Below are 27005 nucleotides of genomic sequence, written 5' to 3'. Positions count from 1 at the left end.
CATTCTGGTGACTAGATGTTGAGGTATGTGAAGTGCTGAGTGGTTGAGGACTATGTTCTACAACAAAGGCACTCAACATGGCTCTGAGCTTTGAAAGCTCTCCAGTCTCAACCCTATCTGACGGGTTATCTAAACAGGTGGCCTGTGTGTCAGACACATGTACCGCAGGTGCACTAGGACTTAACCAGGTGGACAAAAAACTTCTTCTCCTGGCAGGTACAGGGGGCCTTTCCTGGCATTTCATAAGCTCTGTAACCACTGTGTCAGATGCTGCACTTGACCTCCTCCTGAACTTTGACCTTAAGCTACTGAGCATGCTCTGAAGGGTTGAACTTTCACCTTGTAACCTCTGCTTGATGAACTCATCCAGGCTGTCATGGCTGCCCATGTCCTCCCCCTGCAGGTCGATGCTGTCTACTCTCAGCCGGTCCCGGGCGAACTCCTCCATGATGTCACTCGCACTGCTGCTGCGCACTAGCGGGTACTGAGAGTCCTCCTGCATCATGGCAGGCTCCCCACTCTGAGACCTGGTTCTCTCCAGTTTGGGCCGATGCCTCCCAACAAGAGCTACATTGTGTAAGATGTCACAATTTCAATCAGACAAAAGCATGTAGACACCAACTTACTTATTCAGACTTAATGTGGGATGGCATATTTCAAATACACACGTTGATGTAGGAGCTTGTTGGCAAGAAAGGATTCAGTTTAGAGTTGAAAAATAAAATAAAACATTGTGCCAAATGTACAGTGTATGCATATGTACCATGATTATGAGTAAGATCTGTCCAGGCAAGGTTGTTGTCGTGAATGTGTGAGGATGTTGTTAGTGGTAAGTTCTGGCACAGACATTTAGAAGCAGCACACATGCAACTAAAAAAACCCAGTAAGGCAGGAACTAGAAAGCATAAGTCTTCATGTAGCTGTAGTAAAGCTCAGTCCCAGATGAGTTGGTAACCTGGTATGCAGAAAAGGAGAAATGAAGTTAGGAGAAGCCTACAAGCCACCAGCAAGCAGGGCACCAGGACAGGGGAGGGTGGTGTCAAAAATAAAAAATAAACAAACATTAGGGCTCAAAATTTACTACAGAAGCTTAGACCCACTTCTGTAAAATGGGTCCAGGACAGGTTTTAGTTAAATATTCAAGCACTATATCATATAAAACCTAATTCTACATTGTCTAGAACCATGGTTTTACAGAATCACAGAAACTTCACACCTATCTATTCTAATGCAATGCAACACTGCATCCAGCCACAATCAATAACCAGCAAATTTTGATTCCCACACTACAGAGCTACTCAATCAACTCTGACAATGATTTTTTTTTCACACACCAGAAATTTTGAGCCCTAGACAGTTTATTGACAGTATTAATGAAATGCACCAGTACTTTCTGCCATTTCCGAAGTGGGGTAAGAGGAGGATAGCTGTGCATCTGCGGGCTGTGGCTCTTGTAGCTGGCCATTCTCCTCCCCTGGAAAACACCCACAACTCCCACTTAGTCTGTGAGACCTCCACAACATGCAGGGCAACCAGCCATGTTACATACAACACAAACTGTGCACTCAACAGGACATGGTAGCTATGCTATCTGGCTACAAGTTACAGTGTAAGACAAGCTGCTTTATCCTTCTATTTTTCTCCAATTAATGATCAATAAACGTTATACTGAAGGGCTAAACATGAATATGGCCTTAATAATAATATGTACATGATTTTTAAAACACTGAGAAGCAGACTTTTTGTCTCTTAGCTTTTCTAGCATTTCAGCCCTAACATGTAACATAAAAGTTGTGCAAAGATTCTTCTCATAAGACTTTGAGCATGCATTGCTCAATTAACAGTCTCCCCACTATAAATGGCACTCCTCGCCAGATTTCACAGCTACCATCAACACCATGAATACAGTGCAATTGTGTGCAGAGTGCAGACACAACATTCATCAGTGACCAGTGCATATTATACCAGGAAGAAACACTTATTAGTTCAATTAATGGTTCCTTACATGCACCAGGTCTCCATGACAGAAAGCTTTCTACATAGAAATGACACAATTCAATGAGTTGTTACATGTAGCACACGTCTCTTCATGAAGAAACGTAATGATTTTCCAAACTTAAAATATGATTTACTACATTTAAGACAGTTCTGACCCAACAATACTTCAGAGGTATCTTTTGCTTCCTATTGCAAAATCATATATAGTTTTCCACAATCCTATTCACTGAAGGTTTCGCCATAACAAATTAGAAGTAGTCTGTAAATTATCAAAACTACATAACTGTTTTAATCTTGTCATGATTTTATTCAACTAAAGCACTAGGAAGATATGACAACATACTGCAACCCAAAAATGTCACAATTCTTTAGTACAACCTGTAAAAGTGGTGCAAATAAACTATCCCAAATGTTTGAAAACAGTCAATGATATACAGAAGAAAAATAGCCTGCTCACCACCGATCCTGGCCCGGGCAGCAGCCTGCTGGATGTTGGACTCCCTACTCGCACCAGCTCCAACTGTCGTGGCACTTCTGTGTCTCATCTGAACAGGACAACAACATTTGGTTGGACAGTACAATACATGGAACTGGGCTGTCTATTACACAGGCGCATCAGATTCCAGCTGAACTACAGTGTGCCTGCCAATGTACATCTGATGATACAGAGGTAAGACAAGACCAGACAAGATCAGGTCCTGACTAAAAGAAATACATCTCTGCTTCTACTGATGTAGTAGGTCATGTCAGCACTGACCTGCTCTGCCTTTTCCTTGTTCCCCTCATATCTGCTCCACCCTCGAGAGAATGACCTCTCTGCTGTTCTTGTTTTCTTGGACACAGGGATGCCCTTGCCCTTCCTCCTCTTGGCCTTCTGCTCACTCAGCTTGTCCAGTGGGAGATCGTTCAGGTCCAGCCCATACACTTGCCGTGCCAGCACTCTGGTCAAGGTCTCAATAGTTTTCTGTAATGCACAGTCATTATTTGCCATAAATGATTCAGTTCATATACAGTCAAACCTGCCTATAGCGGTCACTCAAGGGACTGGCCAAAATCGACCGCTATGGACAGGTGGCCGCTCTATAGAAACGGTTGATTGATTACGAGCAATAAGTGGCACATGTTTTCTGTACCCACTGAGAAACATTTATTCACATACATGTATAGTCAAACTTGGTCTACCGACCACTTCCACAAGACGACCATCGGCTCAAGTTGACTGCTTTCGGTAGGTCCGGATTTTTCCACAAGCAAATTTAAGTCCAAGTCGATCCATCGATCCGCCCCCAATCCGGAGCACATGCGACCAAAATGTTGCCAAAGACAACCGTGTCATTTTCAATTGCGGGGCGACATCATTTATCAGCAAATAATTGCGGAATTTCACGGTAAAATCAGCCTGTTTGGGTCGGATTCCTTGCCGTGAGGAAAAACAACAGCTGCAAGATGGCGCTTGAGGTCATAGGGTCATGGGATAGTCAACTGTAATGTGGGTGCAGCTGCATTTGTGAGTTATGATTTTACTCTACATCAGATAGTACAAAATGTAAACTTATTTCGTCAAAGAAGTTCTTTGAATAAAGAGAACAGAGTATGCAAAGAATGGATGGCTTTATAACCTTTTTTTAGAGGATAAAAGGCGTCTGTCTTTTTTTTTAACAAACTGCTCCCCCATGGTACTACTAGTGAAGTAACCCAAGTAAGCAAAGCGTCCCGCTAGGACCGCGCACCAAGAGGCTCTTTTTGTCTGCAAATTTCTGGCGTCTTAGCGGTTTTGGAAATTCAAAACCAACACCAGGAGCAAAATAAAACCATGTACAACATTTTCATGGGTAACACTGCAGCTATAATGACATTTTTTTCCGTGGGGATTTGAAAGAAGGCTCCCGAATCTTGCGGCGACCATGCGCCGTGACCGTTATCGGCAGTGTTTCCAGACCCGTGGGACCGAAAATCGTGTGGCCGCGACCGCGTTGGACAGGTGACCGCTATAGCCTAATTCTTAATGCTTATGTCAATGGGAAAAATCCAAGGGACTGACAAAAAGTGACCACTATGGGCAGGTGGCCGCTATGCAAAGGCTAATACAGATTTGACTGTACTTTTGCTTTTGAATTTGATTTACTACCCATATGCACATAACCAAACAAGATTCCATTTTGCAAAGGCCTTATGATGGTTGACACAAAATATGTACATGTATCTCTCAAATATCAGTTGTTCCAATAAGTTTCAAATTCATGTCTATCATTAAGACTGAACCACACAAGTTTCAGAAGCAAAATTTTTTTCATGTCTATTATTCAATTCTATCTTGCATCATTTGGAGAAAAATACAATAGCTTGCAGAGAACTGAGTTACAAAACAACTACTGTATCTCTTTCAGACAGCAGTTTCATATGATACATTTTCTATAACCACAGCAAGGCTTCATGACAACTGACTGCCTGTTACTGCCACATTGCTGTACTCACAGCCCACTCTGTGATGAGCTCCTCCCACTGTGTGAGGGAAGACAGCACCCTCAGCAGCTGGTCCCACAGCTCGTGGGAGATGTGCACATTCAGGCACGCCTTGATCCACGTCACGATTAACGTCTGGATAGGAAACAGAAAGGAAATGTGCATTTGAATATCATGTAAGAAACTGGTCACTTCTAGTTTGGAAAGAAATTAGTAAGATGAAAAAGCTTTGAACTCAGATATCTCCACAACCACAAAGGTTACAATAGATACATGTATTAAGATACCATTATATACAGGAAAGTATGAACAAACAATGGACATTTTAACTGTCATATTAAGCTTAAAATCAAGTGGCTGATGGTATAATCATGGTTCTAAGACCTTTGTAATATCATTTCAAGTTGATGGGCAACTAAGAGGACAGCAAAGAGTGCAAACCTACAAGATGTGTCAAACGAGACATGCACACACCTGGAAGAGGGCAGCTGCCAGCCTGCCCCCCAGCGTGTTCTTACCCCTCCCCACAGGCTGGTCCTTCAGAGTGGCCTCTGTTATCCGCAGCAACACAAGCAGCAGCTGTTCCCTACAACACAAACATCAGCAATGACTACATGTAGTGGAAATAGACACTTTTTATCAAAATATGTACAGCAGGGTGAGCTACCAAATCTCATAGTCAACTTTCCTTACTGAATTTCATCTGATACCCAATATTGTTTGGTTAGAAATACAGAATATCTAGAGGAACTTAATCAGAGAAAGAAATGTGAAAATAAAGTTTCCTCCTTAAGGGGGTGAAGAAACATGCGATGATGATGCAAGTTAACAGTCTTCACCACAAGACTACATTACATTGATTGATATGTAAAATCATCAGACTAACCATGTTTTCTTGTCCATCTGTACATTCATCACCGTCCAGCGGTAGATATTCAGCACTTTTTTGCACATGTCAACCTGTACAGGAATAGAGGATGAATAAATTGTACTCCGCCATTATTATCATTAACTTGAAAAGAAGAAATAACACTGATAACGGACATCTGAACAGGTGACTGATCTAGGTCATCTACCGTGTTGGATAGTAGGACAATAAAGGTCGTAATGTTCTCCCAAGGGACAGTAAACTGCCTCATGGCAAAACAGATCAGGTCTGTACTTGGAGTTATGAATCAAGCTGTATGTCCACCGGGGTATTTGGTATGTTAAAAACACTGATAGGTTCTTACCTGGTCATCCACAAGTTTGGCTTCCTGATAGGAGGGCTCTATGAGGAAGATGTTGGCTGAGTTGGTGAAGAACACCTGCAGTGTTGGATTCTTCCCTGCCCGGACGTTCTCCACCCCCTCTTCCTCACTCACAGCCGTGTTGATTGCACCGACATATGAAGCTGCTCGCAGTCGACTCTTAGACTGGCTCTTCCGCAAGGGGTACCCCGCTGTTTCAGCCTCACTTGCAACCTGTTCACAGATACAGCACAAATTGTCAGAACCGACAATTTCAGAACAAGTCTGTGTTGGTTGGTTGATTGAGGTAACATCTCATTATTTTTAGGGAAAGAAAATTCTGCATGCCTCTAAGTCAGTATTTTCAGAAAACAAAGGTAATAATGCTTTTCATGACAAAAATCTGTGTCGGTAATGGAAAGCATGGAAAAATACTTTGCAAACCTGTGTAACTTAGTGGTATGAAATAAATCACAGTTACGCATAAAAGTCATTATAGTCCTGTCCTTTACAAGGACACTGAATGTCGCATACAAGGTAACAACTTTCTGAGCAATGAATGATTTTGCACCTGCGGTGGCCCATCTGTGGATGTTTCCTGCTGCAGCGGGCTGTCCTGGGGCTGAGAGCTGGGATCAGAGGCGATACCCAACATGGGAGAACAGACAAACTGATCTGGTTCCTCCATAAACACAGGGTGGTCTTGCTACATGGACACAGAACAGGAGCACATCATAAGCCTTGGGGAACTTACATCAAAGCAATTCCCGATGGTAAATATAACATAATACTGCCCAGGAAAGTTTTTAATCAGTCATTATGAAATCAAAGCCCTTTTAAACATGTGGTGTGTTGAGCACATACCTGTATCCAGTCCTGGTACACTTTGATGACCTTCCTAACAGCGGACGTCTCTGTGAAAGGCAGCAGCATACCCTGCAAAGCAACGAGGTCAAACTCATTGATAACATGCTTTCACTGGTTTCTGAGTCAGTGTCATGAAAAAAAAAATGATGTGAAAATATACTAGAGCAGTGGGAATATGCTACAAAGTACTGTCTTCCCATTTTGCATGTTTGTTGTATATAATCAGAAAATAAACGATTCTTTGCACAGCAATCATGGCCAGAAAGCAAAATGTTGAGGTATAAGTTGAACTCTAACCCTACCTGTCTGAGCATCTCATGTACAAAGTCCACATTTCTCCTGGATGAGAAGAGGATGGCTTTGACCATGTCTGAGTCGCTGAGTTCAGAGTGCACGCCCTCCTCCAGGCTGGATATACTGGAGGTGCTGGGCTCCTTCTCCGTCAGGGTGCTGGTGTTGCTGTGGCTCTGCTCTCCCGTGTCCGCCCGCGTGTCCGCCGTGTCCTGGGATGAAGCTGCTTTCTCAGAAGATCTTTATAAGGGAAAGCGGTCAGAAAGTGAGCTTATTTCTGCAATGATGGGCAACTGAATACCAAAAGACTTGCATTGAGCACTGCTTTTCAGTATGAAATACTTGGTAAATTTTTGACAGTTTAGGACTTACTCTTCCAGGTTCTTCTGGGTGAGGATATGTTTTTTCTGTTGCTCGTCATGCGGGACACCCTGGCTGGTCCTGAGGGTGTGGAAAATTCATCAATTTAGTTATACAGGTTCACTCAGATACAATCTCCTTATACTTAATGACAAAAGGGATATCATGTGAACATCACCCATTGGCCGGATTGTGGAAAAAAACTTTGGATTTTCCTAACCAGTAAAAAGACACTTTTGTCCACACGAATACCAGGAGTATCTAATTCATCACCACTTATGTGCCGATCTAGCTTGAATATACAGCCACATGACAATTATAGAAAGGAGATCTTCCATACCCAGTAGGAGACTGAGGTGGTTTCCTGAGCTCGTGTGTGAAGGCCACCACCCATCTGATGACTGACACCCGTGCAGACAGGTAGGGGTCACCTCCCCTGGCACTGTCTGTCCTGTCTCCTTGTCTGTGTGTTCTGGGCTGAGGAATAACTACAGAGAAAAGGACAGAAATCAACATGATGGACAGAAGGGAATGTTATCTTATGTAGCATGAAAACATGACTGGATTTTAAAGATTTTATAGTACATAGGCACCATACCAAGTACATGTGTATATACAGATTTTCTACAGAAGTGGGATGTTACCTATTACTTTCTGAGCAAAGTAATGGGAAGTTTCATACCAAAAATTCAGGCATAGGTTTCATGGTGTACCTATGTGTATGTGACAAATAAGCTAAACATGCCAGAGTCGTATACCTAGGTTTGGTTGATACAGGCTGGTTGTGCTAGACATGGAGGGGAAGATGTGAGTCAGGTAGTGCTGCTTGAAGTGTTGGAACAGGAAGTTGAAGCCTTTGGGCTGGAACTGGGCATCCTTCCACTCCAGTTTACGCACCTGCGTCAGTAGGAGGGAGTGTGTTAGGTGACAAGTTTACTGTTACACACTTGTCTCTTTTCACACCATGCTTTTGAGGCACTACAGTAGTAGCAATGAGCAATGGGAACTTGTTTTTTACCATATTAAAAAATTAATCATAAGTTCAGAGACCGGGAGGAAAGATGCTTTTTGCCGAGACACAATTAAAAATTATAAATCAAATCAGCATAGAAATGTATACAATTCATCAGTGGCCTACAAGCCAAAGCAGGCAATCATGTACTAGGTAAGCTAATAACATCAAATCATGCTGAAAAAGCATTGGATTCATTTTCTATTACAACAATGTTCTATTCCATGCAAGAACAATAGATAAGTAAGAATCGTCTTCATGCAAATTATGAGTAATTGTAACTGGAATGTCATGCAGGATCTCCAGTCACACCATGCAGTACGGCGGCTGCTTGAAGGGAGGTTGATTGGTTCCATTTTGAGATTGATTGTGTCATCTGTAGGCTACCGGTAATATAGGCTAGCACTTTGTATGGCAAGCACTTTCAAGGTAAACCTGATTAGGGACATCACGAAGTACTACACACTAAACAACGCACAGTGATATCAACATGTTAATGGGACAATTTTCATCATGAATATGAAGAAGAATTTTAAGAAGTGCATGCATTTCTTAAATATTAACATGAACGGGGCTAACATCTATGTAGATATTAGGGGTTTTGTGCATGACAAATAGAAATAAAAGAGATGGGACAAACCTCTGTAAAAACTGTGAGGTAGATTAAAACTTAGTAAGTACTTTACATGACTATACTCTTATCATTGGAAAGGGTTAGCTGGACAGTAGTGATAGAGGTTAATCATCTTGTGCCTGCCACACTATGCTACATATATCTCTGGGGCCAAAATACTCTGTAAATGCCGAACCTCCACCCTCAGACAGCTGAACATGCAGAATGAGCACACCTGTATTACCATAAACTCCAGCACTGCATCTAGGAAGAACTTGGTTTGATCGTCGGTCACCCTCTCTCCCGATTGAGGCGTGAGAACTGCACTGATTTCTGTCGGCACTACAGCTTTGGGATCAAAATCACATGTCAACTACCATCTTCTGGCTATTCTCTTAGTGATATACAATTCTGGTGTAATAATTCTGAGGGTAGGTCTGTGACTACATGTAATACTTACATAAAGATCTCTATAGAATAACTATAGATTTATGAGGGAATCAGAGGGATATATCAAATTTTGCATATAATCATTCCTGGAATTGCCATACTGAAAAAAACACATATTTTTCTTTAGAATCTTATCCCTACAAAAGAAACTTAGTGTTTGACATCAAAAGTGAAATTAGCTGTAACAGTTGTGGATGTAACAGGCATTACTGATGTATTGAGCAAACCAACAGAGCAGACACCATGCAGTATGAGCAGGCATTATAATACCATCAGATGCAGATCCATTATGAAAGGCCCCAGTGACCAGGCCTTCCAGTGTGTACATTCCTGAATCTGATGAAGGGCTGGGGAAGCCAGGGATGAGACAGGCAAAGATGAGAAGGCATTCTTCACTGGCATTCTCCTGCAGGGCCTGTAGCCACAGCATGTACAGCCTCACACCCTCCCGCCGCAACTGCAAACACAAGCAAGTTGTAATCATGTACATGTTTATACATATGTGGCATGATATATAAATGTTAATCTTTCTATCCTGGATTGCTAGTTGGTGTAATCTGAATCAATTTTATACAAAACATGGCCTTAAACATAGATTGAAAAGTTGCCTTATGTCATGGTTGCTTTTGACTCATATGTTTCAGCTAACATAAGCCATTCTTGTCAGTATATTATTGTAAGAAAAAAAAACTAAGTCTTCTATAACACTACAGTGTGAAGTATCATCAAAATGTATTTTGTAATGTGTCAGAATATTCATCTCGTTAGTCAAGGATGGATGTTATATTGTGAAAACATCTAATGGAAAAATTCCACATGATTGATTGAACTCATACATCATAACAGATTACCTTAAGTGAATTCCCTGGATGGAGCATTTTCTTCATCAGACGTCCTGTGAATAAATGTACGATGTAATTACATTTGGTCTGCCTGGATAAAAGCACCCCGTGTAGCTGTGTGCTATATGCTAGTTTATCTGTCTGGCCCCTCGGCCGACATCAGATACAGCTTGGTCTGACATCGAGGCTAGACCAGTGGTTTCTCTAGGTGGTGCCTGTTGATCTGAGCTGATGTTTTAACAACATAGATACAAGCAGGCCCACCATTACATACAGTACACATACTGTAACTGTTCCTTCTTCAGTTGTTAATGTGATAGACTGGTTTGTAATATCCCAAAATCTATCACATTTGGTCTGATTAGACTATCAAAAACCTTGCCATATGGACAATGCTATAAGGATTCAGGTGTGCACATTTAAATACTTGAGTATATATGATCAAGTGTCTTACAGTCACTCTTACCTATGCTGTGAAACTGCCATCTTTGGTGTATCAGATCTGGCAGCAATGTCAGAATTTTCTGTGGGAGAGAGACATCAAAATTTGCAGGGTACATTAAGGCTGTTCCTGTATTCATAAATCACCAGAAAAATTACCTTGTGGTTCTTAATACATGTAGTTAAAACTTATGACATCTTGCAGACTCTTAAGCATTATGTCACACTTAACATGTAAATCATAACAACTGCATCTAATGGGTGTACTATCAACCTTCTGTAGTCACAAAAAAAAAACTAATACAAAAGATACATTCAATTTACCCATCAGAACAAGGTAAAATTGATACCTCAAATACAAATAAGACAGCATCCAATTCCTCCCTCTGGGCTTTGTGGGCTAAGTAAACAACAGTTTGGGTTAGTTCAGGATGATTTTAAAGAAAGGTAAACCTGTAAATCGTAGTAAATGGCATGGATTCATAAAATCTACGAATGAAAATATGTGAAACGATATCCATCTATGACTATTACAGTTGCAATTTTTCCTCTTTCACCAGGTATAAATTATCTTACATAATGACAATTCTCTTAAGGTTGGAGTTGTACAATGTAAACCTGTCTGATGTTCCTCATTGCACCACAGTATATCAGGGCTGTTCAATGCAGGTGAGATTAGTCAGTAGAGGCAATTTGATGAGCAAACTGTTCCATGACATGAATGTCTGCATAGATCTAGTGATTTCAAACTGTGACGTTTTTTTGTCTCTAACTTGCAACCTACTGCATGGATAATGGTGACAGTTTGGTGATGTTGTGTTGCTCTAAACTAAGTAATAGCCATGGGTTACAAAAACATCCAGTATGACAACCCCCCACCCCACCCCCCACACACTGCTAAATTTCCACAAATTAGCCCTCAGGATCACATGTTTTGCATGTTGCTTCCAATCACATGCCTACATGTACAGTACTAATTGAGAGTGTCTCATTACTTTGTGGCTAATGTCATTTGGGTGAAAGGTGCTTAGCATCACTGAAAGGTGAGAGGTGAGCAAGAATGGAAGTAATCAAACCATCCTCAGCTAAAAGGATTGCTGGTGTAATATGTATAAATAAGTATGACCAGTGTTCTCGCCAGCCTTAAATTTTTACCCGTCATTTTAATTTTGCTTCGGGGAAGAACATATCGAGCGCCGAAGGCGCGAGGCGTCGCGCCGGAGGCGCGACCATTCTAGGGGGGTCCGGGGGTATTCTCCCCCGGAAAATTTTGAGATCTAGACCCTCTGAAACGCTATTTCCTGCATTTTGAGGGGCAAATTTTCTGGTAGAATAAGCTTAGTTTAATGACATCTCTTTCGGTGAAAAATTACACAAGGGTTTCAGGCTTGATTTTTTGTGGGAGGTATCGCGGAAATCTAGAAATATCGAATGTTCACAACTTTACACACAAGCTACACTTCTATGTTGTATACAATCGGCAAAGAAAATAAAATTTAGCACAACAAAACTTTATTACGTATCAGCTACGTCCTACAAAAAATACACACAGAATAAGTCGGCGCGGCAAAAATAAAACACAACTTTTCAACACTTGTTCCGTATGCGCCCTGTAATTATTGAACATAATGAGGAATTTGACACCCTACTTTGAGAAAGAACGCAATAAAGACGTCCATGTTTTTTGTCCCATGTTTTCCACGGTTAATTTCTCCGGAAACTGCACTGAATGTGTTCAAAAGTTGTCGATTCAAGCCTTCCAACAGCCGCTTCGTCGTGCGATCCTTGCGATTCCCGCCATTCCCCTAACATCTCGCGAATTCACGCTTAGTTGAAATCTCGCGAGTAGCGAGACTCGCATGTCATTGGTCGTTTTTTCTTGACGCGACGGAGAGGTGTGCTGTGATTGGTGGATTACAATCGCCTGTTTACCATTTCTTGCGGGAAGAAAGCTCAGCCGCCGCGGCTTGAAACTTTAATTCTGTTTACACAGATTACACAAAGCCTGATAGCTAAAGGAGTATTTCTGAATTTTAAGGCGTCTTTGATGACAATAACTGACGGTGAACCGAGAGGGACAAAACAGAAATAAACGGCAGCCTGATGCGACCGGCCAAAACTGTGGTGGGGAGGACGGCGCATGACGCCGAGTTTTCGGCGGCCACAAAATATTACTAGCAACCACCACGGCGCTCTGTGTGTTGCTGGGGTTGTCGCCAGCGGGCATTAGAAATGATCTATAGATTGCCATCGTCACGAACTTCCGCTGATCCTCTGGAGTTTTTGAACATTCTAAGCTCTGTCTAAATATCTTTACACACCGATTTTTGTCCATTAAAAATGACGGGTTGGGCAAAAATTTTGTCCGTCATGAGCAACAAAAACCCGTCAAATGACGGGAGGACGGGCGCTGGCGAGAACACTGAGTATGACTAAACCAATATGTAACCTGATAGGCAGTTCTGGCTTGAGCAAATGGTGACTTTGAAGCATATCGGTTTAGTAACAATACATGTACATGTTTATAAAAATTGAATTCAAATCGATGTAAGTTGTAACATATGCCATCACTCACACTTAATGATTTCAGGCCTCCTTGAGTCTCATCGATCATGACAGATTAACATCTAGTGAGGCGACATAGCTATTTTGTTCAACAATCAATTACACACTCACTGGCACTACTCACAAGATACTGTTAACATGTTGTGACCACTAAATCTACAGAGGATGCAATTCCACCCATGGTACAGATATGATGCTGACACGGAAACCAACCTTTCTGTCTGAGACTGGTCTCCACAAGTATGAAGTTGTCATAGAAGACCTGGTAGATGTGGGAGTAGTACAGATCAAAGAACTGCTTCACCTCATCCTGCTCTGTGTTCTCTGCAGAAGCCAATAACATGCATGATTAGAAATGACAAAATCATACATTGTACATGTATGTGTGTGTGGTCACAACAGTAAGCTAGACTGTATCAAGAACTGGTCATAGATTAACTATAGACATGCATGTTTGTCTGAGCGTGTTTTTATAGCACTTCACAATTTCATGACTCCTTTGCACCGCTTCATGCTGGAGCTACCTGTGACCCTGGGAGTCCCTGATTAACACCGTGTTTTGTACCCAACAGATGTGACGTGCCTGATCAGCTGGTACAAGCTTAAGTCAGTGGTTTGCAGTAGTGTGCCTCCTGGAAGATATGGTGGAAGGTCACAGGGCTCGAAATAGTGGGTGCATGTGCACCTGTGTGCACCCAAAATTGGAGCCGTGCGCCTAATTTTTGACTGTGGGCGCACCAGTGCACCGAGACATTTTTTTAGGCGATAGGATAAGGGTACTACTGTACACTAAGTATACAGAATATTCTTGAAATGTAAGTATCAGAAAAAGTAATACCACCTTTTGTTGTACTTTATAAATGATGTATCACTTTTTTTAAATTTTGAAGTTAGCTATAGAATTACAGATTGATGTTCTTAAGAGCGTTAAACTTTGTAATTATGTTTTGCTGACATTCAACTTTATTCTATGTGGTGCACCCAAAATTCTTTCTGTGCACCTAATTTTTCGGATTGGGTGCACCAGTGCACCTATTTCCAAAAATGACTTTTGAGCCCTGAAGGAAGAACCATACAAATGGCTGAAGTTGAGGTTTGGTTCATGACCAAAAGCTACAAAATGCACATGTACTATAATGATGTATGAGGTACACTGACAAGTGGACAGGCAGGGTAGGCCATGAATTACTGATCTTCCAGAATTTACCAAATTTCTGTTGCTACAGGTGAAGCCTTCAATAAAATAAGTGATACATACAAAAAGGAATATGGCTATGTACTATCGTATAAATGTCTGCAACTATAGCATCACTGATCAGAAATATGTTGTACATCAAACTCCAATTCGTGGAATTAACTGTAACAGTCATGATTCCGCTTTAGGCAACAAAGAAATGAGATATATGGGCAATTAACGCGCAACAAATCCATTCGTCCCTCTCATGGAGTTGCATGATTCTCACCTGTGCACTGCAAGGTTGATTATTGAATCAAAGGTCTGCCCCAATTGTTTACACTTTGGATAATTTATGATCACTTTTAAAAACCATTTCGATGATCAAGATACAGATCATTCTAACGGGTCATGACAACATCGGCGTGATGATAACCTTCACAACATCAACATGCAGGTCTGCCGAGTCATTTTATATCGGAGGGTTCAGGAAAACAAACACGGGGCTTGAGAAGCCAAGGCAAAGGGGGTGGAACTCAGATTTTTCATCCTCTGGGACTCACCTAACACAGTACGCAAGTGCTTCAGCCTCGTGACACTGTCTTTCTTCGGGTCCAGAACTTTCTGTGTTGACTTCTTGACATCTCCATGTGCTTTCTTAAACATCGCCTCTGTAAAGTGAGGGAGCTAGGAGGAATAAGAGAGATATTTTCTACTCTGGAGGACCGTGTCTTCCACGGACCTTCTTGTTTGCCATTCTGTACTGCTCTGTTGACCAAAATGGTTGACAAACTCTCGAGGTTTCTCGCGAGACCTAAATAAAAACATTAGAATTTTCAACTTTGACCTTATAAGTTTAGAAGGCATCAGCACACACCAACTTCCCCTCATTATATCGTACAGGATATCTATTCAGACTAATGAACATCAATGGAAAACGATATCATTCTTTTTTATTCAGAATGGTATTTTTTGCTTATCTTGTTGATTCAGTACGATAACTTGCAGCTTGCTGAGAATCATATTTCAAGCAAGTGAACGTTTTGTTGCCTCCAAAGTCGCGTGATCTGAGTCACACCGGAAGTGAAGACAGAAGTTGCATGTTCTGTTCTCGCTTGGCAAAGGAAGTGTGTTTGTCTGAACGAATAGAGCACTTTGAAACTTAACTTCCTGTGCTGTGAGGTGAAATCACAAGAAAATACCATGCTCGTCAGGACGGTGTTTATTATCGCATTTGTTGCATCTGCGGTGCTCGCGGAGCCCGTCAAATACCTGGATTGTGGTGAGAAGCTACCTTAGGATACACTAGGACGACTCGGTGTAGAACTGAAGGCTAGAAGTTTGTTGCGCACCAAACAGTTCATGGGCCTGGAGGGGGGCTATGGTTACTACAATTTTAAAAACAGACTTATCTGCTGAACAGTTTGTGCATGATCTTGACTGGGTCCAGGAAAATTTATTTCAGATTTGCTTTGCTTTGCTATCAAAAAAGGAGTTTTGTCTATCAAGTTGTGTAACGTTATACATTTGTATTTTATTTCTGCAGGATCAAAAGTAGGACAGATCGTGTCCGTTGATGTGACTCCCTGTCCAAAAGAGCCATGTGATCTGATCAAAGGTGGAAACACCACCATTGCAGTCAAGTTTACCTCAAGTAAGCCTTATTTTTCTTACATATGAGACATTGAAACATGTTATCTAGTCTATGACCTATGGTCACACACAAGATGACAGAATTAAACCAGTGTCAGTGTGTGTGACCGTGGACCACCATGGACAAATTTAGACTAGATAACATGATCATACTGTTGTAACAGTGAGTGGTAATGCCTTTTAGTGTAGATTTATGTAACCGTCCTTATTTTTTTTTCATGTGTTAAGCCATCACAATAAGTGCATACTTTCTCCCCTACATTAGAGGAAGTAGTGAACAATGCCACCGCTGTTGTCCATGGAATCCTGGCAGGAGTTCCTATTCCCTTTCCACTCAGCAACGCTGACGGCTGTAAGGACTCAGGGCTGGAGTGTCCTCTCAAGTCATCCACAACATACATGTACACGACCATACTGCCTGTGAAATCAGTCTACCCTCAGGTATGAACCATTGTCTTGTGTCTCAAGTGAAAAATTGCTTGAATTTATCAACTGACTCACTGATGAAAAAAACCCACTGCTGACAGTCATAATCTTTGCCTAGTTGTATAGTACTACATGTAGCAACAATTGTAGCAGCTGAAATTGTATACCAGTGATTAACAATAAAGAAATTGTCTGATACCCTCCTCCATCTTTTCCAGCTCAAACTGGTGGTGAAGTGGGAGCTAAAGGATGAGAAGAAGGATGACATCTTCTGCTTTGAGGTCCCTGTCCAGATTGTCAAGAAGTAAAAAGAAAGCAGAATGACTTCTACAAAGGAGACTGATAGCATGCAGCATTGTTTGAGCTTAATTTTCAGTATGGCTCAGTGATATTTGTGCTCTTTGGTATATAGTTTTTGAAGCACATACATGTTACAAACACAATTATTTTCATCTGCAATACTGGTTGGATATTTAAAATTATCATATGAATAGTTGGAAATATATCTGAGACTAGATATTTAAAATTATCATATGAATAGTTGGAAATATATCTGAGACTTATTAAGTTACTATTTTGTGTCAAAATTTACTAGAATGTTTTGTTTGCATTCCTTTTCAGTGGAGCTGTCAAAAAATGTATTATTTGATATTAGATGTTTATTTGGAGCTTACCATTCTTTATTTTTGACGTGTTCATTGTGTTTATTGTCTATGTGTGCTATTTTTGTCAGGAGCTGGCTATTGGTGTTTTTTACAACACATTCAACAACTTTTGATCCTCCTTGGCTTTTGATACAACTGTATAAAGTGCCTATTACAAAAATGACATTTACATATAAATAGAATAGTACATTGTGGGGCCAATGTATGTATGCCAATAATTGCTTTTTCAACTTCACTTGCAAGCTTCATCTGTGTATTCAGTGCCATAATTGTACTAGCTTCTATTGGGCCAATTTCTGTGAAAACATAATCCATTCAGGACAATATTCTTCATCTTCACCAAGATGTGTAATGTTTCTCAGTTTCGAAAGAACGACAGGACCTCAGATTTAAACTGCAATATGCAAAGCATACCAGTATTACTGTGTGGTCCCTGTACATTCTAGTGCAAATATTAGATGTTTGTCCCATGACAACTGAGTTCCTGTTCCTGTATTTCACTTTTCAACATTAAACCACATTAAACAGGGCCCAAAGGCTACTTACGGTTTAACAACACAAATATTTCAACTTGAGTCTTTCTCCCTCAATTAATAAAGAATGTAATCCACAGCAAACCTTTGACCACAAGTTGGCCTCCTGATTGTTCTAGAAGTTTAACTCCATTGTAAGCCATGTGAATGCTTTGAATCCCCATCACCAAGACTGATGATGTAGTAATAATGCCATGTATGTGTTCTGGACTTCCACAGTTGATTATTTAGACCATTGCTGAATACTTGTATAGAATCTGTATCAATCTACATCTAAACAGAACCATGATGAATTTATTAAGTGTTTTTTCTTCCTTGTCGAAGAACTTACACAATTCTAATAATACTTGTACATGTATTTCAATTAACATGCTCAGCATACGATGTATGTTTCTGCTAATGTGAATAGAATAATCAAGTTAATGTTATTGGCCAATAGGAGAAGCTTTCAGTGAATTTAACTATCATTATACATGCTAAGTGTACAAGCCATAGATGCATCATGTGAATTGTACATGATTGACAAAGTACTGAATTTTGATTGAAGATATTGTTTATCTCAAATGCAATATAGGTATTTAGGATCAAACGTTTAATTCTATTGAAAATATTGCCTAGTCATTAGTTCTAAAACGTTTCATAAGTCATAATTCTAAAGTGCTTTTCTTCAGAGTTTTTGACTGTTAAGAATTGCAGTGAATGTCCCATCTCTTTGCTCTACATTGCATGTAGATCACAAATGTTTGCAACCTTTTGAAATAAATCACTAAACCAACTGTTGTGTGAAGTTTCTTGAGACAGACATGTCATGAGTAGAGCACACTGTCTAACAAAGTTTATCTATCAGTAGCATTCAGAAATGAAAATGGCACTTAAAAAAGTGAAATGTCAAAAAGAGGAACCTGTAGTGAGAAGCATTGTTCTTTGTACATGAGATGTCACTCTTATCATATGATTGTCCTACTTCTTAATCTTTGTCACATTATCAGTCAGTCCACAGTCCCGTGTTGCACAAGGACCAGTGCAAACACGCTGTTCAGTGTCCATGCAAGAAACGTCGGCAAGCCTATGTGTACATACTAGTATGTTCTGACAGGACCTCCGTGACGTGTTAGGCGTGGGGATGGGCACAAAGTCCACACATACGTCACAATGAGGTGATCAGTGGGCGTGCCCCCACCAGGCCCGGCACGTGCAAAAGAAAACGGCGTCTTGGTCAGCCTCACACACCTGTCTACGATAGAAATATAAAAACGTTCATTTTCGAAGAGCAGATGTCCAATTTTCCATGTTTGATAAGGATGATACATTGTATTTCTCTTCCACTGTTCCTCCTTCCAATTGCGCAGGTTAAGAATTAAGGGCGCAAACATATTTCCTCCATACATACCAATGTGAGCACGAAGGGGAACGTTAACCAGTACATTGAATCAAGATGCCATCATGATGACTTGTACAAAGGTCGTGACAGGACAGAGTGGTCATAGTTCGGAACTCACAGTGACAGCGTTAGGGACATCATGACTCTCAAACACATTTTGTTCCTCGCATTTTGTGTGGGAATCTCCGTCATCTTAGGCAGCCCCGTACCAGTCTACAAGGACTGTGGTGAGTCATTTGAAATCCATTATTGTTCAGGCGTGAGTAGGGAAATTTCAATTAGGAAAATGCGTTTGTTACCTTTTGAATGATTTTAGGTTGTGCAAAGGTCATCTATTGTTTCTAAGCCGTCACTTCAGGATGGATACTCAACTCAGAACCCCCCCCCCCGTTCTAACAATTTTAGCTGCTACTTAGAAAAATCACTGAGGTAATGTTACATGTCACGTGTTGCAAACAACCTGTTGTCTCCTGAGCATAACGTTACACCAATGGGCTTAAAAGACACTGCGGTAACTAAGTATACCGATAAAGTGGCTGAAAAAACTGTTGTTTGATTCCGATGATCGGCACAAAATAGTCATGAAGCCACGTCTTACGTAAATCTGTACGCGTTATCTCTACAGGATCCAAAGGGGCAAAAATCAACTCTATCGATATCACACCATGTGCGACTGAACCATGCCAGTTGGTGAAAGGACGCAACGTCTCTGTGATTCTCGGGTTCACCACGAGTCAGTATTTTTATGTTTTGTTGAATGTTCGCATTAACTTCTTAGTCGCAGTTGTGTAAATAAATGCCTTTCTTTAATGGGACTGTTTAATGCAATTTTCGTATTACTACCAGTAGTCAATCTCAGCCGTAGATCGATCTCCGAGTTTGGCTGGCTGGTATGAGACTCGAATGCAAAGTTATCTTATGTTCAGTCATTCTACATATGCGTATGGGAATACCTGTCGGCTTGACTAGCCTCCTGTGCAGGCCTCCTATAACGCGCGACATATATATATGGGGGGGGGGGGAGCTCTTATGCCGGCAAGGGAGTTGTGCAGCAGAGGGAGTTGTATAGCCGAGGGGTCCGCGCGGACCCCTCGGCTATACAGCTCCCAGCTCCCCCCCCCCCCATATATATATGTCGCGCGTTATAGGAGGCCTGCACAGGAGGCTAGGCTTGACCACAATCCCTGCGTATTGAACAACTCCGGAGCTGCTTGCCGGTTGTTCTAATAGTAATAGAGACTTTCGTCACTGAGCTTTCGTGCAAACGTCTGACGAGCAGTTTATTGAGTTTTCCTTTTCATGCAAGTTTACGGTACAAAGGCTACGTCACCGTCTGGCACACGCAAATGATATCATGACGGTTCCCAACTGTCGGATACTTGATGCATATCCTCATGAGTGTAAAAGTAATGATTCCTGTGCATTATTCCGTGTTTCAGACAAGCAGATAACGAAGGTTAGTGCGGATGTGCACGCCATCCTAGCAGGCATCAGAGTCCCGTACCCTCTCCAGAACCCGGATGGATGTAAGGATTCAGGGCTGACATGTCCCATAGCTGGAGGCGGAACTTTCAACTACACATCCTCCCTCTTGGTGGCAAAGACCTACCCGTCGGTGAGACATTACAATCAGATTCTGCTTTAAATAATTTAAGCTTGGCAGTATAAGCGCAAGTCCAGATAAACTGTCTAATGAAATCATTAATTGGACGCAAACTAAAACAAAAAATGACCTGCAGCTGCTTGTTGCAATTTGATATCATAAAATGTGAGACTTGACTTCTAACATAACTGCCGTCCCTCCCGCTATTTTCCAGATCAAGTTGGTTGTAGAGTGGGAAATAAAGGATCAGGACGGAGATGTCATCTGGTGCTTCCAGGTCCCCGCTCAAGTTGGAGGCTAGCCTAAGTTGTCACGTCACAATCTGTGGGGGACACTAGTACTGTGAATAGAATCATCTGCAAAATAAAGAATGTTCCTCTTGTCTATCTCTCGCAGTGTGTGATATGGGCATATTTGAGGGTATGTATTTCGAGTGTAACCTTCAGTTAGATGATTCTCTCTACAGAGCTCATTTCGTCATCATCTATCTATATGAATGAACTGTGTCTACTTTCGATTATCTTTCTTTTGGGATTCTTCTGTACTGAACGTGACTTGGCCGTAGTGCCACATCCAATAAAGGTGTTGAAAGTAAGCACGCAAATGGCTAATCTTCTTGTGACCGGTCCTATCATTTTTCGTTCCCGCGAAACAGCCCCGCCGGGCCTCAGTTTGGAAATGTGACCATAGCCCATATGTGGCAGAAATACTACGCATCACGCCGCACAGGTGATTTACAAGCTTTTGATACCAGCAAAGTTGCCTTTCCGATTACATTTCTGCTAACACAACTTAGTGTGCCAACTAGAAAGGCAACATTTTCAGGAAAATGCAGGATATTCCCCTTCCATAACCTACACCTGAAATATGACATCCTTAGCATTGACTGTAATGGTATTATGAAGTTTCTGCATATATTATGCGTACGAGGTCTGCAATAGCATAATTTATGGTCAGTTGTATTCACCTTTCCTAAAGGTACGTACATCTCAAATATGACATCCGTAGCTTTTATGGCAAGGGATATGCATAAATTATGCATAAGGCCCTCATTATCATAATTTATGGCCAGGGTTTCTGACCTTTCCTAAATGTTACTACATCTCAAATATGACATCCGTAGCCTTGACAGCAAAGACAAGTACATGCCTAAATTATGCAAATAAGGTCAGCATTAGCATGATTTATGGCCAGGTGTGTTCACTTTTTCTAAAGGTACCTACATCTCAAATATGACATCCGTAGCTTCAATGGTGAGGAAAGTACAAGTTTATGCATACATTATGCAAATGGCGCCCTTATTAGCATAATCAATGGTCAGGTGTATTCACCTTTCCTAATGGTACCTACATCTCAAATATGACATCCGTAGCCTTTACGGTAAGGGAAATACAAGTTAATGCCTAAGATATGCAAATGAGGTCCGCATTAGCATAATTTATAGACAGGTGTGCTCACCTTTCGTAAAGGTACCTACATCTGAAATACGACATGCGTAGCCTTCGCGGTAAGGGATATGTATAAATTATGCAAATGAGGCCCTCATTAGCATAATTTATGGCCAGGTGTTTTCGCCTTTCCTAAAGGTACCTACATCTCAAATATGACATCCGTAGCTTTCATGGTATGGGGAATACAAGTTTATGTGTAAATTATGCAAATGAGGTCCTCATTAGCATAATTTATGGCCAGATGTATTCACCTTTCCTAAAGGTACCTACAACTCAAATCTGACATCCGTAGCTTTCATGGTAAGGGAAATACGAGTTAATGCCTAAATTATGCAAATGAGGTTCGCATTAGCATAATTTATGGCCAGGTGTGCTCGCCTTTCCTACAGGTACCCACAACTCAAATGTGACATCCGTAGCTTTTACGGTAAGGAAAATACAAGTTTATGCATAAATTATGCACATAAGGTCCTCATTAGCATAATTTATGGCCAGGTGTGTTCACCTTTCCTAAAGGTACCCACAACTCAAATGTGACATCCGTAGCTTTTACGGCAAGGGAAATACAAGTTTATGCATAAATTATGCAAATGAGGTCCTCATTAGCATAATTTATGGCCAGGTGTGCTCACCTTTCCTAAAGGTACCCACAACTCAAATGTGACATCCGTAGCTTTTACGGCAACGGAAATACAAGTTTATGCATTAATTATGCAAATGAGGTCCTCATTAGCATAATTTATTGTCAGGTGCATTCACCTTTCCTAAACGTACCTACATCTCAAAAATGACATCCGCAGCTTTTACGGTAAGGGAAATAGAAGTTTATGCAAATTAGGTCCTCATTAGCATAATTTATTGTCAGGTGTATACACCTTTCCTATAGGTACCTACATCTCAAATATAACATCCGTACCATGTTACGTATAGTACATATAACTTTCTGCAACATCATTAGTAGAGCTACCACCGCACATCTACTTGGTTTTTGGCAGAAGAAGAAGAAGAAGAAGAAGAAGAAGAAGAAGAAGAAGAACAGGCAAGCAAAAACAGTATATCCCCCTTCCCACTGGAAGGGGAATATAATAAGTCAGCTGTCTCCCAGCACACAACTTCATCCGTAGTAATAACTTACGTCAGTGTACGGCAGAGGCGCATTTTGTACGGGGAGCAGTGCAAACACCTTGTTGATTAGCGATCCCTGTCTCATTCCCAGGTAAAACAAAGATAGGAAATGTATGCACACTGTGCCGACCACAGGCACCAAAACCTAGATAGTAAAGATGCACTGAGTCCGTCGGTGACATATTCAGGAGATCGCGATCCGTGGACAAAGGGGTGTTGTCTCCTGGTGACACAAATGTAAAACGTTACAGTCAAAGGACGAGCTAGACACTTGCGTGAATGTAGTGGCACTGCACTGGCACAACACCAACACAAAATCTATTCACAAAGTAAATCATAAAATCATGTGTATATATAACGTTATATATATTAAAGTTTTGGCGACGATCCAAATTTATAGCTGGATGATAGATGATCTGATATGATGATAAATGAATATCCAGTCATAAGTATTGTAACTTCATGTATTCAGTTCTTTTACGGTAGACCTTTCCCCCCAAGAATCACACCCCCTTGGGAAATGGTATCCTCCCATACAGGTGCAGGTCAGGGGTCATCTCTTAAGGCGGAAACCTTGGGTCTGCCAAACCAACTGTTACGTTTCAGTATAAGTATGATGTGACGTGTTTTCCGGATCAGCAGTCAAGGCGTTGTCTGTGCCGACATAGATACTAGTCCTGCAGTCTGTCGATATCCAGCAGTCAACATGGGCTGGCCAGACTGGGAGAATTCCACGCAGGTTTGTGCATTTTCAAGTTGAAGTTTCTTAATCTAAGGAGAAAATCATTCTGACGGTCAGACCTTTCCAATATGACAAACGGTTGACGTCCTTGGGCAGAGGCAGTCCACCAAATGACATATAACGTTACATGTACTAAATACTTTTCTGCAGGTAACTGCTTGTGTAGCAGCAGGTTGTGGGGTGGTTATGGCAGGCCTTCTGACCTTAAGACAGCTGAGGAAGTGGAGGAAAAAGGGGAAGAAGGCGGAATACAAGAAGGACGTCGTGTACCTGTATGGCTTCAATCGTATGAAGTTCCTACCCAGCCTCAGCGGACCATGTCTGAAGGTGGAGACATGGCTGAGAATGGCTGGGGTCAAATATGAGGTCAGAAACATCTACCAAAGCAAAGTGAACCTGCTTAATTGTTTAGAAATTGTCAGTGGTCTAAATGCAAACTCTCCATATGTACCTTGCACACTAGCCGCGGCGACTGTTGGAGCGCTTCTCTTGCTTGCAGTCTTATACATTAACCCTATGTTGATAGGGCTAATGTACATTGTATAAGACTGCAAGCAAGAGAAGCCCTCCAACAGTCGCCGCGGCTACTTGCACTCGTGATACTCAGTAAGCCAAAAAGCAGACATGACAAACATTTTGTTTCACTGGAGGAGTTATTTGCTAGCTTTATAATATATAGTAACAGACAGTATGGAAACTTCAGCCTTTCAGATCACAGTAATGTTAACTTCATCAATGATAAATGGCATTGATATCTATATATTTTACTCCCCTAGTTTGTTGATGCCTCAAAGAGTGGTAAGAGGTCCAAATATGGCCAGCTGCCCTTTGTGGAGCTGAATGGCACAGAGATCGCAGACTCCAACTTCATCATCCAGCGGCTGGCCAGGCAGTTCAACGCAGATATGGACGCTGACCTTTCACCTGAGCAGCAGGCTGTCGCACTGTCCGTCACCCGTATGGTGGAGGAGCACACCAAGTGGTCAGGACCTACATGCATTATTGCATGCTAAATGTTCACTTTGAATTTGTACTCATTATTTGTGTCCAGTGATTGCATGTTTCATAATCAGGCCAGGCATACAACTTCTCCTAGTATTTCCTGTTAGTTTGACTTAAAACCTTAATTTGAGTTTTGTTTCATTATTTTTAGCTACCACAGTAATGGTGTAACATTAGATTGACTAAATCACACTCCTAGCAGCCGGCCAGACCGTTACTGGTCCCCTAGAGGGAGGGGTCAATGAATCCTTGCCAGCGAGAGATTGTGTAAACACAGGCTACATGTAGGTGTAACTTATAAAGATAGAAGTTTGTCAAGTCTGGCAGCTTAAAAGATTTCTAGTCAGTGGTCACGCCAAAGTCTTCATAGGTAAATTCAGTGTGTACATTTTGTTCACTGAATGGCAATTCCCTTTGAGTCATAATTTTCCTACAGTTAGTGGATGATTTTGAGGCTAAAACACTGAGCAGCATGAGTTGTAGTATAATTTTTGTCTGTCCAACAAAACGTCAAAGTGTTTGCTAATCCAGGTGAAACTTTCCCTTCAGGACCTTGTATCAGTACTATTTCGTGGACCGCCTGGACCTGTTTACCCATGTGGTGGGGTTACCTGGACCCAGGTTCATCCACTGGCTCATACGCAACAGGGTCTCAAAGATGGTCAGTGTTTTTTTTTTCCTTTGTAAACAGAGTAACATTTGATAATCAACTATTATTACATTCTGTTGCTTGATTCTTTAAAAAGAGTGACAGATCTTCAAAGAGATAGATTCATCATAACATTGACAAGCTAATGTGATCTTAGCGTACACGTTAGTAACTGATCTAGACTAGGCATTCCCAAACTAACATGATGTTGTTTTAGATCTAGATAAATATACTAGTAACTATATTGCTAAGTTGACAGTCATTCCAGCAAAATTAGACAAGCCAGTTGTTTCTTCTGTGACTCATAGTGGAATGAAATATTTCCATTTTGTGTGTTGTGCTCAGTGGCTTAAAGAATGTCTGCTGTTCTATGTGCAGATGCAGACCAAGTTGTATCACCAGGGTGTGGGCAGGCACAGCAACACAGAAGTGTACCAGTTGGGGAATGCTGATATCAGGGCACTCTCTGCACTGCTGGGAGACAAACCGTTCTTCATGGGGAGCAAGCCTACCACCGTGAGGGGCTCAATATTGAGCAGCAACTCCTAGCAAGACAAAATAGTGTTGTTCCTGAAACAGATGTGTCTGTTTGGGAAATCAAATATCATGATCAGTGGTTTTAGCCAAAAGAAGAAGTCTGGTCTTTGCTTGTTGTTCCTTTAAATGCTCAAGACACCTTGATGATCCAGAATAAGTCATTCTAAAATAATATGATAATCTCTTTTGCTGGACACTCTAGAATGTTCAACTTGCCTCTCTTTCCACCCAGGTTGATTGTACAGTGTTTGGACAGCTGGCGATGGTGGTCTACATGAAGCTTCCCTCACCACACAGACAGGTCATCATCAGCTCCTGCAGCAACCTGCTGGACTACTGCGACCGGATGAAGGACCAGTTCTACCCAGACTGGGAACTGCTGTGTGCTGAAGGGCACTGAGGATTAGTGTTGACTCCTCTGTTTGTATGTTTACAGTGAGAAGGCTAGACAGCAATGCCAGTAGTGGTGTTTCTTCACATGCGAAGATCAGTGGGAAGGTTGTTGTTGTCAGTAGGCTTTCACATTATGTTGCAGTCAAATCTTCAACCTGTTGATGTTCAGCTGAAGGAAACTACCAATAAGGATTGCAGTGTTGTGGAAATGCTGACCTCTCTCCTTTAGCTAAATCATACATATTAAATGTTAACTTAAGGGCAGCAAAGATACAGAAATTTCTGTGCTGTACTATAGCTAGCAAAAATTTAACAGTGATGCATGTAGAGGGCTGACCTGTACTGATATTCTGCTGAAACATCATGTCCAACAATATTGTGTTGTAATGATTAAAGTGTGCCGTTTTAGAGAGACTGTGTGTGTGTGGTCACGGTATACTCGAGATCTTGCTATACTTGTAACATTCCTATGCACATGAAAACATCTAATGGAGTTTTACCCTTTTGTTGTGCTTAAGTATCAAAGACAAGAGACATAAT

The 27005-nt window shown here is 41.3% G+C and overlaps 4 protein-coding genes across 8 annotated transcripts in view; 3 read left to right on the top strand and 1 right to left on the bottom strand.

Annotated features, from left to right (window-relative positions):
* LOC136433257 (ral GTPase-activating protein subunit alpha-1-like) overlaps positions 1-15099 on the bottom strand; it is a 61736-nt gene extending 46637 nt beyond the window's left edge. For 2 of the 5 annotated variants that reach the window (XM_066425277.1, XM_066425281.1), the window contains exons 1-21: positions 14869-15099; positions 13345-13455; positions 10917-10966; positions 10592-10649; positions 10135-10178; positions 9554-9740; positions 9069-9181; positions 7967-8105; positions 7549-7696; positions 7221-7289; positions 6860-7088; positions 6555-6626; positions 6262-6396; positions 5694-5924; positions 5348-5421; positions 4936-5047; positions 4474-4596; positions 2756-2962; positions 2456-2543; positions 1385-1474; positions 340-567 (exon numbers count right to left, since the gene is read on the bottom strand). In XM_066425277.1, coding sequence (XP_066281374.1) covers positions 340-567; positions 1385-1474; positions 2456-2543; positions 2756-2962; positions 4474-4596; positions 4936-5047; positions 5348-5421; positions 5694-5924; positions 6262-6396; positions 6555-6626; positions 6860-7088; positions 7221-7289; positions 7549-7696; positions 7967-8105; positions 9069-9181; positions 9554-9740; positions 10135-10178; positions 10592-10649; positions 10917-10966; positions 13345-13455; positions 14869-14971 — 2611 coding nt within the window. In that variant the 5' untranslated portion in view covers positions 14972-15099. The remainder of the gene's footprint in view (positions 1-339; positions 568-1384; positions 1475-2455; positions 2544-2755; positions 2963-4473; positions 4597-4935; positions 5048-5347; positions 5422-5693; positions 5925-6261; positions 6397-6554; positions 6627-6859; positions 7089-7220; positions 7290-7548; positions 7697-7966; positions 8106-9068; positions 9182-9553; positions 9741-10134; positions 10179-10591; positions 10650-10916; positions 10967-13344; positions 13456-14868) is intronic. The other 3 variants (XM_066425278.1, XM_066425279.1, XM_066425280.1) reach the window with 3 other exon arrangements.
* Positions 15100-15363: 264 nt separating this feature from the next.
* Positions 15364-18358, top strand: LOC136433259 (NPC intracellular cholesterol transporter 2-like). Its single transcript, XM_066425283.1, has 4 exons — positions 15364-15587; positions 15852-15959; positions 16224-16399; positions 16603-18358. Exons 1-4 carry the CDS (start codon positions 15509-15511, stop codon positions 16690-16692), a joined length of 453 nt encoding a protein of 150 aa, XP_066281380.1. The 5' UTR covers positions 15364-15508; the 3' UTR covers positions 16693-18358.
* Positions 18359-18892: 534 nt separating this feature from the next.
* Positions 18893-21177, top strand: LOC136433258 (NPC intracellular cholesterol transporter 2-like). Its single transcript, XM_066425282.1, has 4 exons — positions 18893-19190; positions 19589-19696; positions 20403-20578; positions 20781-21177. Exons 1-4 carry the CDS (start codon positions 19103-19105, stop codon positions 20865-20867), a joined length of 459 nt encoding a protein of 152 aa, XP_066281379.1. The 5' UTR covers positions 18893-19102; the 3' UTR covers positions 20868-21177.
* A 2500-nt stretch (positions 21178-23677) lies between these two features.
* On the top strand, positions 23678-26879 carry LOC136433255 (failed axon connections-like). The gene is made up of 6 exons (XM_066425274.1): positions 23678-23881; positions 24035-24250; positions 24661-24866; positions 25436-25547; positions 25914-26051; positions 26305-26879. Exons 1-6 carry the CDS (start codon positions 23849-23851, stop codon positions 26470-26472), a joined length of 873 nt encoding a protein of 290 aa, XP_066281371.1. The 5' UTR covers positions 23678-23848; the 3' UTR covers positions 26473-26879.
* Positions 26880-27005: the final 126 nt, after the last annotated feature.

The sequence above is a fragment of the Branchiostoma lanceolatum genome, chromosome 4 (genome assembly GCF_035083965.1).
Source record: "Branchiostoma lanceolatum isolate klBraLanc5 chromosome 4, klBraLanc5.hap2, whole genome shotgun sequence".
Classification (NCBI taxonomy): Eukaryota; Metazoa; Chordata; class Leptocardii; order Amphioxiformes; family Branchiostomatidae; genus Branchiostoma; species Branchiostoma lanceolatum.
Note: the sequence above shows the minus strand (reverse complement) of the source record. Positions and strands in the feature narration are given on the sequence as shown.